General features: G+C 38.6%; 3 protein-coding genes across 4 annotated transcripts; 2 read left to right on the top strand and 1 right to left on the bottom strand.

Annotated features, from left to right (window-relative positions):
• The first annotated feature begins 74 nt into the window (after positions 1-74).
• On the top strand, positions 75-6,552 carry LOC306864137 (vacuolar protein sorting-associated protein 51 homolog). Its single transcript, XM_079407860.1, has 11 exons — positions 75-392; positions 613-742; positions 867-1,013; positions 1,170-1,389; positions 2,444-3,335; positions 4,238-4,453; positions 4,530-4,613; positions 4,714-4,848; positions 5,010-5,131; positions 5,613-5,700; positions 5,805-6,552. Exons 1-11 carry the CDS (start codon positions 216-218, stop codon positions 6,063-6,065), a joined length of 2,472 nt encoding a protein of 823 aa, XP_079263986.1. The 5' UTR covers positions 75-215; the 3' UTR covers positions 6,066-6,552.
• A 160-nt stretch (positions 6,553-6,712) lies between these two features.
• On the top strand, positions 6,713-14,071 carry LOC306864136 (delta(14)-sterol reductase TM7SF2-like). 2 transcript variants are annotated; one of them, XM_079407859.1, is made up of 11 exons: positions 6,713-6,824; positions 7,060-7,125; positions 7,225-7,421; positions 7,516-7,570; positions 8,404-8,598; positions 8,705-8,808; positions 9,115-9,234; positions 9,735-9,903; positions 9,978-10,058; positions 10,247-10,369; positions 13,579-14,071. In XM_079407859.1, the coding sequence occupies exons 2-11, from the start codon at positions 7,065-7,067 to the stop codon at positions 13,737-13,739; spliced, it is 1,266 nt and encodes a 421-aa protein (XP_079263985.1). In that variant the 5' UTR covers positions 6,713-6,824; positions 7,060-7,064; the 3' UTR covers positions 13,740-14,071. The 2 variants fall into 2 exon arrangements, with proteins under 2 accessions (XP_079263985.1, XP_079263984.1); XM_079407858.1 differs by having other exon boundaries at positions 6,765-6,843.
• Positions 14,066-15,891, bottom strand: LOC306864425 (zinc finger HIT domain-containing protein 2-like; the record flags this gene model as incomplete). Its single annotated transcript, XM_079408435.1, is given in 4 exon segments — positions 14,066-15,064; positions 15,068-15,433; positions 15,437-15,679; positions 15,809-15,891. Coding segments are annotated over 3 exon segments (1,560 nt in total). The 5' UTR covers positions 15,632-15,679; positions 15,809-15,891.
• Between the last annotated feature and the right edge of the window lie 115 nt (positions 15,892-16,006).

Here is a 16,006-nt window from a genome sequence, read left to right as displayed (position 1 = left end):
ATTTTACCAATATGATCATACGGTATAACTCTCGCCCGGACCTTTATTTTGAAATACTGTCTACAGTAACGCCATTTTGATCAGAGCAGCAGCCCCATCAACAAACTGAGTTGGCAGGTTGCAACCAGAGCTCTTGCAACAGATGTTTTGTCATTCATTCATGAGATAAAGTCCTTCTCGCTCTGACATTAGGCTATAGTTGAACTGTAGTGGAAATGAGTTCAGCTACGACCCCACCGGATTCAGACCCGACCCGGCGTCGGCAGGTTCACAGTATGCTGAAGCTCTACTACGGCCTGAACGAGGAAGGAAAAGTCACAGAACAAGCCGAGTCTCTGGATCCGTGTGATATCAACGGACCGCATTTCGACCCAGAGATTTATTTAAACAAGGTAGTGTGATGAATAATGAGAAATAGTAAGTGTTTAATGTGTATTATATAGGGGTGTACACATCTGTTAGCAGTGTGGCAATGAGAATGCTGTCACTGTGGTTTTATTATGCGTTTTATGCCACATATAAATTATTCTCCTATAAATACCAGTATGTGACTGTATTTTTATGCTAAAATAGACTGTGGTTTGTCTTTGAAATGTCTTGTTTGTGTTTCAGTTGAGGAAGGAGTGTTCTCTGGGTGAGCTGATGGATCATGAGAGCTGCATGGTGAAACAGATCAGATCTCTGGACAGTGACATGCAAACCCTGGTTTATGAAAACTACAATAAGTTCATCTCAGCCACAGGTTAGTGAATAGATGAGAGTTCTTCAGATTTTACTATTGAAGTCACCATGAACTCATAATTGACTATTCTTATTCTCATGAATGTTGCAGTGTATGGCATTTAATTTTATTTGTCTCTCCACAGACACAATCAGAAAAATGAAGAATGATTTCAAGAAGATGGAAGATGAAATGGACTGTTTGTCTGCGAACATGGCTGCTATCACAGAGTTTAGTGCCTGCATTAGTGGGACATTGCAGGACCAGCATGCACAGATCACTAAACTATCAGGTGTGAATATTAATGTCATATAAATGGATCACAGTAATATAATAAATGATCCATTATGCCTTCAAACCACATTAGGTACATTCATATATATCTGATTTAGAGGTGAAATTGATTTCTGCCTCCACATAAGCCATGAATCTTTCACCTTCTTTATAGGTGTTCACACTCTCCTCCGTAAGCTCCAGTTCCTCTTTGAGCTGCCAGCAAGGCTCAATAAGTGTCTGGAGCTGCAGGCCTATGCCCAGGCAGTGAGCGCCCACCGGAAGGCACGCTGTGTACTGCAGCAGTATAGTCATATGCCCTCTTTCAGGGGCATCCAAGATGACTGCCATGTCATTATGGAGCAGCTCGCTCAACAGTTGCGGCAGAAATTCAGGTCTGTGCTTTCTGGGATGTCATGGCATATTTGTATTAGTTAAAAAAAAAAACACACATCTGTTACATTTAGTGAGAAGCATCTAAACTTTTGATTTTGTAGTTTGTTTGGTTCACCCAAAAATGAAAATTCTGTCATTAATTACTCTCCCTCATGTCGTTCCAAACCCGTAAAACCATTGTTCATCTTCGGAACACAAATTAAGATATTTTTTATGAAATCCGAGAGCTCTCAGATCCTCCATAGACAGCAACACAACTACCACGTTAAAGGCACTGAAAGGTAGTAAGGAAGGACATTGTTAAAATAGTCCATATGACATCAGAGCGTCAACCTTAATTTTATGAAGCTATAAGAATACTTTTTGTGCGAAAAAAAAAAAAAAAAAAGACTTTATTCAACAATTTCTTCTCTTCCACCATGTCGGTCTTCGAAACATGTTCACAAGATTACCACAATGCATGCATGAAGAATTGTTAAAGTCGTTATTGTAATTTTCTTTGCACACAATTAGAATTCTTGTAGCTTCCTAAAATTAAGTTTGAATCACTAATGTCACATAGACTATTTTAACGATGTCATCATTACTACGTTTCTGGGCCTTAAACATGACAATTGCGTGGGTGGTGATGGCGCAGTGGATAAGACACATGCCGTTGGTGTGAGAGACCCGGGTTCGAATCCACTGTGAAACACCAATGTGTCCCTGAGCAAGACACTTAACCCCTAGTTGCTCCAGAGGCGTGCGACCTCTGACATATATAGCAATTGTAAGTCGCTTTGGATAAAATTAATAAATATAAATGTAAAAAATGTAAATTGCGTTGCTGTCTATGCAGGGTCATCCAAATCTTGGATTTCGTCAAAAAAAAATCTTAATATGTGTTCCAAAGATGAATGAAGGTCTTACAGGTTTGGAATAACATGAGAGTGAGTAATTAATGACAGAATTTTAATTTTTGGGTGAACTAATCCTTTAAAAATCATTAACTTGAGTCAAAATGCCTCCCGTAAAATCTAATTTTATGTAATATTAATTCATATTTGCTTGCAGGGATGGAGGTTCGAGTGCTAAAGACCTTTCTGAATGTGTTGAGCTTCTTCTGCAGTTAGACGAGCCAGCGGAAGAGCTCTGTGACAAATTCCTCAGCCATGCCCAGTCTAGGTTGGAGGCGGATCTCCAGGGACTGGAGGCGGAGCTTAAAGACTCTGCGGTTACTGATACCAGTGGAGGCTTGGTCCAAAAAACAAGTCCTGGATCAAATCCTGTATCTCCTTCTAGTTCTTCTACGACCAATCCGTTCCTCTCTCCTACTGCCAGAACAGACATTCTTGAGTTCATAGATCGAGGGTGTAATGAGTTTGTCAGCAATCTCTGTTTAGTCATTGCCTCCTATCAAGAATTGTTCATCAACCGTCCACAGGAGGGCGAATTAGCTTCAAAGAACATCCCAGAGATGGCTAATGGCAAGCTACATGTGTTTGTGGACACTCTGGCTGCTAAATACTTCTCTTTAGTGGAGCGGAGGATACAGGAAGAGAAGGGAGTGGGTGATAACTCTCTGTTAGTGAGAGCCCTGGATCGCTTCCATCGCAGATTACAGGCCATATCCAAACTAATTCCGGGGTCCTCAGTGCCCAGCCAAGGAACTGAGATAGTGGTGCGGGCAGCAAGAGAGAGAATCAAACAGTACCTGTCCGCCTTACAAACCTTCTACCATGACAGCCTTACTGATGTAAGACAGGCTTTGGCTGCACCTCGTCTACCAGTGGGAGGGGCCAGTGCATCAGGAGGCGGGGCTACAAGTAAAGATGCCACACCCAGTCTGCCAGAACTGCTGACGTCTTTATCAAACTTTATTCTGAATCAGTTAAAGTCTGTATTAGCATCAGTGCATCTCTTCACAGCAAAGGACATCACATTCTCCAACAAGCCCTATTTCAAGGTAAAGAATAAAATGTGTATATCTAAGTTATTTATATAAAAATATCAAGTATAGGACATTTTAGTATAGGACCTTCTATTTACAGTAACTCTCAGGTTTTCCTCACTTAGGGGTCACACTAGGGGTCCTCGGTGGTTAAAACATTTTCAGTCTTTTTTTTTTATATATATATTTAGGATTTTATATTTTTTTTTTTATATAGAATTTTTTTGATACAAGACAATTTTAATCTATAAATTATGTAAACATTTATTTGATAATCTTGTCGGCACTGATAGCTTCGTGGACAGCGCGTCGACATGTAGTGCCGTTGCACTTCAGGCGTCCCGTGTTCGAGGCCCGGCTTGCGGACCTTTCCCGATCCCGTCCCCCCTCTCTCTCTCCAACTTCGTTTCCTGTCTAACTACTGTCCTATCAAATAAAAGGCAAAAACACCAAAAATAAATCTTTAATAAATAAATCTTATTTAAATGAAAACAATTACAAAATTAGAAGAAGATTTTCAATTTAACGCAGTGTTTAATTTAAAAATAGAGCAAAGGTATTTAAAAATACAATGCATGAAAGACAAGCTTGTGCAATCAGGTTGAAGAAAAAAAGAAAATAAGATGTTTATTATGGTTTAATCACTTGATGCCTGTAAACCCCTATACATATAAAAATGTGTATATATAGAGTGAGAGAGAATGAGTGTGCAATGTATTACCTAGTTGCTTATAAGAGTATTTTCAGACTTAACTACCGTAATGTTTTGCATTTGGATATATATATTTAGACATTATCAAAGATTTGTGGCTGAATTGTAGTTTACTCTGTATATAAGTTTTTAATTTTTCAGTCTAAAATAACCCATGTTCCCATGATTTGTTGCTTTTCTAATACCTCTCTTATGTTTCTGTCAGGGTGAGTTTTGCAGTCAGGGTGTGCGCGAGGGCCTGGTGGTGAGCTTTATTAAGTTCATTTGTCAATCGTCTCGTCAGTACTGTGAGAGCGCAGGTGACAGAGGAGGATCCACGCCTCCTGCTCTCCTTCTGTTGCTCTCTCGTCTCTGTCTGGACTATGAGACCTCCACCATCTCCTACATCCTCACGCTCACAGATGAACAGTTTCTTGTACAGGTATTCCATATGCATTATATTCTGTTGAAATAAACTCTGAATACATTATTCATATTGACCTTTCCTCTCTAAACAGCACCACACTCCGGTCACTCCAGTTACAGCACTTTGTTCAGAGGCCAGAGAAGCTGCTCAGAAATTACTGAACCACTATGTGAAGGTAACTAAGTGAAAAATAAGTTCAGCTGTACAGAGTCTTTTATTTCGGGTTAGGATTGCTGTTGGACAACATTTGTTAAGCAGGTTTTGTTTTGATCCAGGTTCAGGGATTAATAATCAGTCAGATGCTGAGGAAGAGCGTGGAAACAAGAGACTGGGTGAACACCATTGAACCTAGAAATGTCCGGGCTGTAATGAAGAGAGTGGTGGAAGATACCACCTCTATTGATATACAGGTGATGCACCAAATATTTCTTTCACATTTCATTTACAAAAAAGATTCTAGACATGTAACAGACCATTTGAATCCATGGAAAAAAAGATATATCAATTCTTAACCATTTGTATAAGCCAATTGTAAAAAATGTTTTGCCTACAATGCATATGTGCTTACTAGGTGGGACTGCTTTATGAGGAAGGAGTAAGGAAAGCACACAGCAGTGACTCCAGCAAACGCACCTTCTCTGTGTACAGCAGCTCGAGACAGCAGATCCGCTATGCACCAAGCTACACTCCCAGGTGCACAATCACTTCACTAATTTTACTGGCTTTAAATCAGAACTTTTTTTATGATGGGCATTTAAAAAAGCAACCTGTGCCGACCATTTTCCCCAAATTGAGAGTAATTTATAAATCTATTTTAAACGAGAAGTTTTAGCCCATCCCTGCATTGTCAGGCAAAATATAAGCTATAGATTTACATTTGAAAATAAATAACTATAATTAATATTGTACTTTATATTATTATTATTATTATTAAATGCTTGCATTTTTAGTTTTATTGTTGCAATAATATATTTATTTATTGATTTGTTTAATTTTTTTTACAATTTAAATAATACAAGCATAATATTTAGATTATTTATTATTAGCATTATTATTACCGTTGTATTATCTTTTCCGTCTTTTCTTTAGCTGATCACATGTCTTAGTTCTGTAAAGGTGTAATGGAATACACAGTCACACAGAGGATGCTGTTTATAATTGTTTTTTGTTCCAGTGCTCCAATGGACACAAACTTGCTCAGTAACATTCACAAGCTATTTTCTGAGAGGATCGATATCTTTAGCCCCGTGGAGTTCAACAAGGTAGAAAACAAGATGATGTTAACTAACTATTGTTTCTATCATTTAACAAACTCACCAATGCAGTTTTTTTCAGTCTGTATGACCAGTTTTCTATCTTATCCTAGGTCTCTGTGCTAACTGGCATCATTAAGATAAGTCTGAAGACATTCCTCGAATGTGTCCGTCTCCGTACCTTCGGCAGATACGGACTGCAGCAAATCCAGGTGGACTGCCACTACTTGCAGATGTACCTGTGGCGGTTTGTGTCTGATGAGAACCTAGTGCACTTCCTGTTGGATGAGATTGTGTGTAGTGCTGCCCATCGTTGCCTGGACCCGTCTCCAATGGAGCAAAGTGTCATTGAGGTCATCTGTGAGAGGGGGTAGAGTGGGTGTTTTTCCATAGGCAAACAAGCTTGCACATAACTGAAACTGAACTCAACTGTTGGACAATACTAATACTTATATTTGCAGTTATTTTATGTAACTGATGGAGTATCAATTTCAGTGAAGTCTCTTGTACAATTAATATAAGGTCAGTGACCTCAGATTGAACCCTATTATAGCTGGATTGAGATAACAAAGCTTTTTTTACCTTTATTTGATTAAAGGCTATGAGTGTGTGGACATTGGGTGCTGAAAGCCGAAATATTATTGTCTCTTGTCAAAGTCCCAAAATTAACACAATAACCCATTTATGAAATACCTTTAATCACTGTAGTTAAAATGTTCTGTCCATAAAAACCAAATCGGCACGTCTGAAAATTCTTTTCATTGACTGTGAAAGCTGTTCAATCTGCATTAACTGGATAGTGTATATTTAATAAATGTAATGTACATAAAGAAAAACGTTGTGTCCCAGTTTCTTGGGAGGAAAAAACCTCATCTTTCCTCTGTTATTGAATGCACTGTAATATGAAGCCAGAAGAGACGCTATCGCCATTGGTCAGGAAAACTTTTAGGGGCGGGTTCATCCGCTCATCTCTGATTCAGATTGGTTCCTTGGTTGTCTCTCCCCACTCTTCTGATGGCAGCGGTACGCGCTGATTGGTCAGATGGCGCATAGGCAAACAACGTGTTCTGAGCGCAGGCGTCACCTCCTCAGGCATCTACAGTGATGAGGAGCGGTTTCCATACAATATACCAGCAAGTTTGTGGGAAACAGGTAAGAGAAAAATACGGTATATATATTTTATGTATATAGTAACAGGGTTATTTGGTTGATTCGATGAAGTCTGAAAATAAACATGACGTTACAAACGCGTATACTAAACAACTACTGCATTTAACAGACGCACTGAAATTTAAATAATACACTATTCTTGTATACAATATATTTGTTTTGCCAACCATGCTAAGGCCTCATCTTTGTCCTAAACAGGCAAAATGAAGCCTAACAAGCACAAAGCAACACATTCAGCTGAAAGGGAATTTGGAGGTGCTCTTGGTGAGCTACTATTTGTTGTATATATGCATATGTTTGTGTATGTGTGACTGTATGTGGCTTTTGACCATTTGAGTTCATTTGTCCACCTCACCTGTCCAGGAGCCACCTGCATCCCTGTGTTCCTGCCTCTGACGGTTCTGTACCTGCTGAGTGTGTGTCGGTCTCCAGCAGCCAGTGTCCTGCAGTGGCCTCCTCCTCTACCCCCTGCAGCATACTTATGGGACCCTTTGGCCGTGGTTCTGATTGTAGTCTGGATCACCCTGCAGAGTTTTCTCTATCTACTGCCCCTAGGGAAGGTGAGACAGTGTATCATTCGTTTCTTTGAAAAACACATTCAGGTATTTTCTGAAGAGAGTATCTCAGATATTTAACTAATTTATTTGTTAACAGGTTTCTGAAGGATTGGTCCTCAGAGATGGATCCAGACTGAAATATCCCATTAATGGTAATATATGCTGTCTACCTGTTTGTATTGTTATTCAAATAATGCTAATAATACACATCTTTGACACAAATTAATCAGGATAGTTTTTGTTGACACGGTATTCTTTGACCTCTTGTCCTTGGTTTTACCACCTGTTATATACAAACTACATAGAGTTCAAATTCCATTTGTCAGTAAACTCTAGTTTCCCCTTATATCTGGATATATATATATATATATATATATATATATATATGTGCTTAATTTCTTTAGTTTAGCATAGTTTCATAATTCAAGACTGTGCATTTTTACAAACAATGTAAAGGTTAAGTAAAGATATATAAATAATATATATTTAGTACAGTTCTAAAAGAAAAATAATATGCTTGATTGCTTAATTTAAATATTAATGATCTCAAATTATCAGGAGAAAATATAAATACAATTACACTTCCGTTAAAAAGTTTGGGCCTGGTAAGATTTTTGACGAAAGTTTCTTATTTTTACTAAGGCTGCATTTATTTGACCAGAAATACAGTAAAAACAGTAATATTGTGAAATATTATTACAATTTAAATGAACTGTTTTCTATTTTAATCACATTTTAAAATGTAATTTATTCCTCTTATGACAAATATTAATTTTTAGCAGCCATTACTCCAGTCTTCAGTGTCACATGATCCTTCAGAAATCATTCTAATATGCTGATTTGCTGCTCAAGAAACATACCTTGTCATTATCAATGTTGAAAACAGTTGTGCTGCTTAATATTAAACTAAAACCTGTCTAAACCTTTTGAAAGGTAGTGTATATGTTTATCTTTGTGACCTGATTTTTACATCTTTATTTCTTAGGTTTTCATGCCCTGAGCATTACTGCTATCCTGTTGCTAGTATGTCTTTGGCTGGGAATGCCATTCGGGTATCTGTTTGAGCTGATTTTGCCTCTGGCTGTATGTGCCATCGGTGTGTCCTACCTGCTGTCTATGTACCTGTATATCCGCTCTTTCTGGGCACCTCAGCATGCTTTATCACTTGGAGGAAACACAGGTTAGATAATAAATCCTGATAGTTACAGATTATTTACAGTTATTGTCAGATATTCCAGATATGCTCTTTGAAGTATTTGTCAATGCAGTTACATTGTGATTTGTAGGAAATCCTCTGTATGACTTCTTCATGGGTCGAGAGCTCAACCCTCGGATTGGAGACTTCGATTTAAAATATTTCTGTGAACTAAGACCTGGATTAATAGGCTGGGTAAGAGTCTCAACAGATGTTTACAAGAACATGTAAATGTGCTATTGTTTAAAAGTTTGGGGTTGGTACGTTTAAACAGTAATATTGTCAAATATTATTACAATTTAAAATAACTGTTTTCTATTTTAAACATTACATTTTAAAATGTAATTTGTTCCTGTGATAAAAAGCTGAATTTTCAGCATCATTACTGCAGTCTTCAGTGTCACATGATCCTTCAGAAATCATTTTAATACGCTAATATCTAATTTGAAACACGAAAGTATTTTTTACCAACTTTCTCTCTTTTGCGTTGTTGTTTTTCAGGTGGTAATAAACCTGGGGATGTTAATGAAAGAAGTAGAGCTGAGAGACTCTCCATCTCTTGCCATGCTGCTTGTCAATTGCTTCCAGCTTATCTATGTGACAGATGCTCTGTGGAATGAAGTATGAGAAAACTAGTCTATTCTGTAAATATATACATACATACAGTATCTCACAGAAGTGAGTACACCCGTCACATTTTTGTAAATATTTTATTATATCTTTTCATGTGACAACACTGAAGAAATGACACTTTGCTACAATGTAAAGTGGTGAGTGTACAGCTTGTATAACAGTGTAAATTTGCTGTCCCCTCAAAATGGCTAATTGGGCCCAACTTGGACATTTTCACTTAGGGGTGTACTCACTTTTGTGGCCAGCGGTTTAGACATTAATGGCTGTGTGTTGAGTTATTTTGAGAGGACAGCAAATTTGCACTGTTATACAAGCTGGACACTCACTACTTTACATTGTAAGTGTCATTTCTTCAATGTTGTCACATGAAAAGATATAATAAAATATTTACAAAAATTAGGGGTGTACTCACTTCTGTGAGATGCTGTATATTAATATAGACTGAGCCCCAAATACACACAACATAACCATTTTCCTTGTGTCTGCAGGAGGCTGTGCTTACTACTATGGACATTGTGCATGATGGTTTTGGGTTTATGTTGGCGTTTGGCGACCTGGCCTGGGTTCCTTTCACGTATGGTCTTCAGGCCATGTTTCTGGTTGTGCACCCACAGTCACTTAGTACTCTCGGAGCAGCAGGGATTATTCTTCTAAATGGTAAGCTACAGCCTGTTTTGCAGCAATCTGAATGTTTGATGTTACCTAACTCTCCTATATTTAATCTTTTGCAGGAATTGGTTATTACATTTTCCGAAAGTCCAACTCTCAGAAAAATCAGTTCAGAAGAGACCCCACGCATAAAAGCGTATCACGTTAGTAATCACGTGTCTCTTGATATGCTATCAACTTTAAGTTTGTATTTAGTGAACATTGTTTATTCAGTAAACACAATTTATTAGGATCTAAAATGAAGAAAAAGGTGAATTTCTAACTGGAGACCAAATTATGGCTTCCAGACTAGCATAAATGAGGAATTCTCATCCTTTCTTTTCACTTATAGACCTGGAAACTATCGCCACTGCAACAGGAAAGCGTCTCTTGGTTTCAGGGTGGTGGGGGTTTGTCAGGCATCCAAACTACCTAGGGGACCTTCTCATGGCTCTGGCGTGGTCCCTTCCTTGTGGTAAGTGATAGGCAAATTATTTGAACTGATGCCCCTCATTTCAGTTGTATAGTTATCATTCCTTTAGCACTCCTGCATGATAATGATTTTTACACAGACCAGGGTTGCCAGGTCTGGGTAAAAAAAACTTCGTAATAGCCAATCAAACATATCCCAAATATCGAAATATTTTACATTTTGTGCATTGTGATGGTATGCAAAAGTAAAAAAACCGCAAACCCAAGAGAAAGGTTGGTTGCTCTGTCTCTGCACACTTGCACAAAACAGATTGGTCAAAATGGGAGGAAGGCTAAAAGCAACACCTGTTCGGTCACAAGTGGGTACAGATTACCTACAAACAAATGGACCGACTGGTCTCTTTCACCGTTAACCTCAGCTAAACCATATGACGTGGTCATTTTGTCAGAAAGCTCTTGGTACAAAACAAACCGCTGTGTGGAACTACACAAATGCAGAGTAAAAATTGCTGTCGCGACTGCTATATCCACAAAGAAATGCTTGTAGTCACATGCTTCAGTCAGAAATTATTCAGAATCTGACAGCTTTGCTTCTTTTACAGGCTGAAGATTCTAAAATTCAGATGGCATCACACTATTATGAAAAAATTCATTAAGAAATTACATTCCTCAAATGCAAAACGCAATTGCAGTGATTTTGGTGTTATTTTAGCACTGAAGTTAATTAATTGACTTGTTTTTATAATGTGTTTTGGACATTTTTCTTATTTTTGAATATTTCTATTTAGCTTTAAAGGTGCCATAGAATGGAAAACTGTATTTATCTTGGCATAGTTGAATAATAACAGTTCTGTACATGGAAATGACATACCGTGAGCCTCAAAAACCATTATTTCCTCCTCCTTATGTAAATCTCGTGAATGCAAAAGACCACAGAAAAATAGGCGAATCAGAACATAACACCGACTGTGATTTTACAGTTGGGATCACTAATAGTTGCGCCCCCAACATTTGCATATACCCGCCCATGTTCTATGCCAGCCACCAGCCGAACCTGCACAGCCGAATCATCAGAAGTTGTGCAGGTATTGTGAAGAAACAAGCGAGTACAACAGCGAAAATGGCAGATCATGGAAATAAATGTTATGTTCCAGGCTGTGCAGGGGATGTGAAGTGCAGGGATGGGTTGGTGTCTGTGTTCAGAAAGGCACGGAAAGCAAATAACGCGTTCTAATAAAATAACGCGAGCCACTAAAGGGACATGGTAGCTGCTTGCTAGGGGTAGTCTTTTACATTACAGTACATAACATTTCACTTGCCACATAAACAGAGTAAGGAGAGATGCCTGAGGATGATGGCGAATGATTTACAGATCCCGAGCACCACTGACAAGCATCTGGTCTAAACAGAGTACCTGCGATCGCGAATATCGAAAGTGAAAGTGAAACTAAAAAGCAATCGTGCATTTGAAAACAGTTTCAATGCCCAGCATATTAATAGCGTCTCCCTGATGCCCGCATTTTATTTACAGTATAATTACCCAACGATATAACTGTGTGAGAAAGTATTGAAATATATATTTTCCATGTGTTTCCTTCCTGCTGTGTGAGCTACTGAAATGAGCCTCACTGTGAAACAGCCAATCAGAGCAGAGCTCAACATTGAGCCGCACTGTGAAACAGCCAATCAGTGCAGAGCTCAACATTATTATTCATGACCCTTCCAAATAAGGAAATAACAGACCATTTCATTCTAGGGACAAATCCTAGGGTTGGTGGACATGAAAAAACGTTTTCTGGAGATTTTTTTTTTTGCCCTTACTTAAGCCACATACCTTCTATGTAGATATCAGAACAACTTTAAATATTGTATAAATGCATTCTATGGCACCTTTAATTAAATTTGATTTTAGTTTTAGTAATTTTAACTCATTTAGAATTTTTTCTTTTTTTTCAAGATTTCAGCTTTTCATCAAATTTATATTTTATTTTATTTCAGCTTTATTTCAATTACATTCATTCAGCCAATTTATTCAAACAGCTGATTCATTCAGGAACAACCCAAGTGACCATTTTTTTTTATTTTTGTCTTTTATAAATGGGCGACTGATTTGTTCAAAATACAGATTCATTCTGTAATGAATGTCCACTGTGTATTGCTCAGAGATCTGCTGTGGTTTCATTTTGACATTTTTGTTGGCAAAATAAAGGAAAACAAACAATATTAATATTGAAAATATTATGTCTAAAATGTAACTTACATTTTAAGTTACATTTAACTGTTGTTAAATTATTTAACTGTTGTAAAAAATAGATTTTGCTAAAATGGGAAAAAACAGCAATCTTGCTTCTGTGATATTGTGATTATAAGTATTAAAAAAAAAAAAAAAAAAGTCGTGACGTATTGTCTCATACTCGAAATTGGTGCTCTGCGTTTAACCCATCCAAGTGCACACACACAGCAGTGAGTAGTGAACAAATGCACACACACACACACACCGTGAACACACACCCGGAGCAGTGGGCAGCCATGCTGCAGCGCCCGGGGAGCAGTTGGGGGTTCGGTGCCTTGCTCAAGGGCACCTCAGTCGTGGTATTGAGGGTGGAGAGAGCGCTGGACATTCACTCCCCCCACCTACAATCCCTGCCGGCCGGGGACTCGAACCCGCAACCTTTCGATTACGAGTCCGACTCTCTAACCATTAGGCCACGACTTCCCCATCATATCATATGATATAAATATAAGATAACTCATCGGTGCAAAAATGCCCGTGTATCTTGAACTTTGGGGGCATATAACTGCATACATGTCAATGTCACTCAATGTCAGTTAAAAGAACAGTTAAAACAATTACACACAAAATGAACTTGATTTACCCATTTGCTACTCCTTTTTCTTTATTTTTGTGTGCAGGAGACGGTATGTTGTACGCTGTTGTAAATGCCTCTAAATGTCATATAAGCAAATCCACAAACAAAGAATAATAAAAATCTTATAAAGCTAATTAAATAGTTCTAATTTGGTTAAGTATTTCGATAAGTCAGCTTCATCTAAAATGTAACTCTCGTAACTAAAAATAAGACTTTTTAGACTTATAATCTTAAATTATTAAATTTAAAAAAAGAAATAAAAATGTAATACTTAAGGATCTGCAGGAACCCTGGGCAAATCATCAAACTGTTAATGTTTTTCATCAAATCATAATTGCAGTATAATTTAATAATTTGTTTATTCCAACTTTTTTTTTCTTAGGAATGTCACATATTCTGCCTTACTTCTATGTCATATATTTCACCATTCTGCTCATCCACCGAGAGGCCAGAGATGAGAAACAATGCAGAGCCAAATACGGACTGGCCTGGGACACGTACTGCAGACGAGTGCCCTACAGAATTATCCCGTACATTTATTAAGACTGACAGGTTGTTGTTAGCAAGCAGTGGATGTTTCGTCATCAGTGCAGAGAACTGGACATAACAAAATATACTGCATATATTGTTTTTATTTGCATCACAACATTGCTTTCCATTCATTCAAATGTTAAAAAATGAAAAATATATTGTAGTATTAAAAACATTTTTATTATCATCAGTGTTCAGTAAAATCTTCAAGTGTGGACTGCAGCATTAATGACATTTAAAGGGTAAAAAAAAGTTTAATTCTTCAGACACAAATACTTGTAATACAAATGATTTTATTTTAAATGATTACTTTTTATTTACAAATACATACAACACAATCACTCAATTTCTTCTATCAAAGCTCCTTTACTTTTTTCCCGTCCCTTTTCCAAACATTTCTTCTCTCCCTCTAGTCTCATCCTCTCCACCTCCCTCCTCTCATGGTCCATCCACACACGTCCTGCAAGACTCCTCAAAACTTTGGAATTCTCTTTCACCCAAGACTGAAGAAACTCACACTTCTTTCCAGCTTGAAAATACAACCGCCTCATCTGCTCGTCTTCCTTAGGAACAGAAGCCTTTGCCTCGCTCAAAGCTCTGCGCAGCTGGGACAGAGCGGACAGCGAATATCCCACAGCATCCTCTCTGCTCTCTCCAGTCAGAATATGAGCCACCGCTTCCACAGCTCGAAGTGAAGCTAAAGGGTCCTCGCGATCAAAGTATCCTCCTGCAGATACAGCTCTCATTGCAGCATCAAGAGCCTCAGAGACGGAGTTGAAGCCCCGTCCGGCACCCAAACCCTCTGAGATGGCAAGCACCGCCTGACAGAACTCCAGCAACATCTCTGAGATGTCTCCATTATAGAGACGCAGCGAGAAAGTGTATCCATAAAGAGCATTGATCAGGTTGTACCGCACTAGAGGAGATGGGTTTGAAGATAGTGTGTGAAGAGGAGCAATTTTGGCACTTATTGGAGGGATTGAGCTTTTTAGTGATTTGTCCGATTTTACTTTATTGCTACTGACTTTTTTAACATTCACATTGTGCATTTCTTCATCATTCTCAGACTGAAGTTCCTTGATAAGTGCTTTAGTATCTTTCTCATGCCGTTCCCACCAGGGGCTCCACAGGACAACAAGTCCACCAATGCCACCTTCTTTCACCAGTCTTTCAAATTTCTCCTTTTCATGGGCTGACAACAACAACCAGAGTTCTTCCTCTGAAAGAGAGTTGATATCCAGGCCTGCTAACTTTTCAGCTAAATCAGCATCCTCTTCATCACTCCCGTCCTCACTATCTCTTAGTGTTGCCAGTATTTCTTGTGCCTCATGACTTGTTTAATCCCCACTAGATTGAATCTCTGCTAACCGAGAAAGCAGCTCCAAAGCACGTGCATCTTTTTCGGTAACACTAGCTTCGTCTTCTCCCAGGTTCCTTAGTAAATTCTCCATTCCTCCCTCGCTCTCTGCACTCTGTCTGAGCCGGAGCAGAATTTCCTTCATCTTGCTTTTCCCCTCCTTGTCTGAGACACCTTGAGATTTCAGTTCCTGCAGCACAGACTCTTTGTAAAACTCCTCTGAGCATGAAGAGTGATTTTGACTCCTGTAACAAGCCAAGCCACAATATGGGACGTTACACCTCGGACAAGTGTAACAGGAGGGTTTGGATAAGCAAAGCCCACATGGTTTGACTGCTGATGCAGTAGTTCAACCCTCTGTCCCATCAGCAGGTGTCAGGAGAGCTTCAGAAATCCCTCTTTGGGGGAGCGCGATCCCATCTTTGGTGGTAATTGATTCAGAGTCCGTTTCAGGCCAGTCGCTGAGGTGCTCCTCCTCCTTCGGTGCAATATCAGTGAGTAATGAACGAACGCACGCAGGGATTTTACGCCTAACAACAGGATCCATGAGCAGCTAGTTTGCCGAGGTAGATTGCATTGGTATTAATGTTCAGACCTGCAATTAAAAGGAAAAAATTCATCTTTAAGTCTGTTGATAAAAGTCTTCACAAAAGCATAATAACAGCTTCAAATCAATTACACATCAACATCTCTCCTAATAAATGTTTTATAGTATTTATCTTACCTGGCAGTATTCGGTGTATGCGCACTTTGTTTCCACACACGTACAAATATATTAAAAATGAGCAGATAGTTCATACTAAAGCGTCACGTTAGAATAACGTTGGTCGTCGCAACATGGTGACGCATTCGTCTGCTTGCTCTTCATGCGTCAAGACTGCGCAATATTTGCGCATGATAGATACACAGATAATCATAATTG

Source organism: Barbus barbus, assembly GCF_936440315.1.
Source record: "Barbus barbus genome assembly, chromosome: 45".
Classification (NCBI taxonomy): Eukaryota; Metazoa; Chordata; class Actinopteri; order Cypriniformes; family Cyprinidae; genus Barbus; species Barbus barbus.
This window is presented reverse-complemented; position numbering and strand designations above follow the sequence as displayed.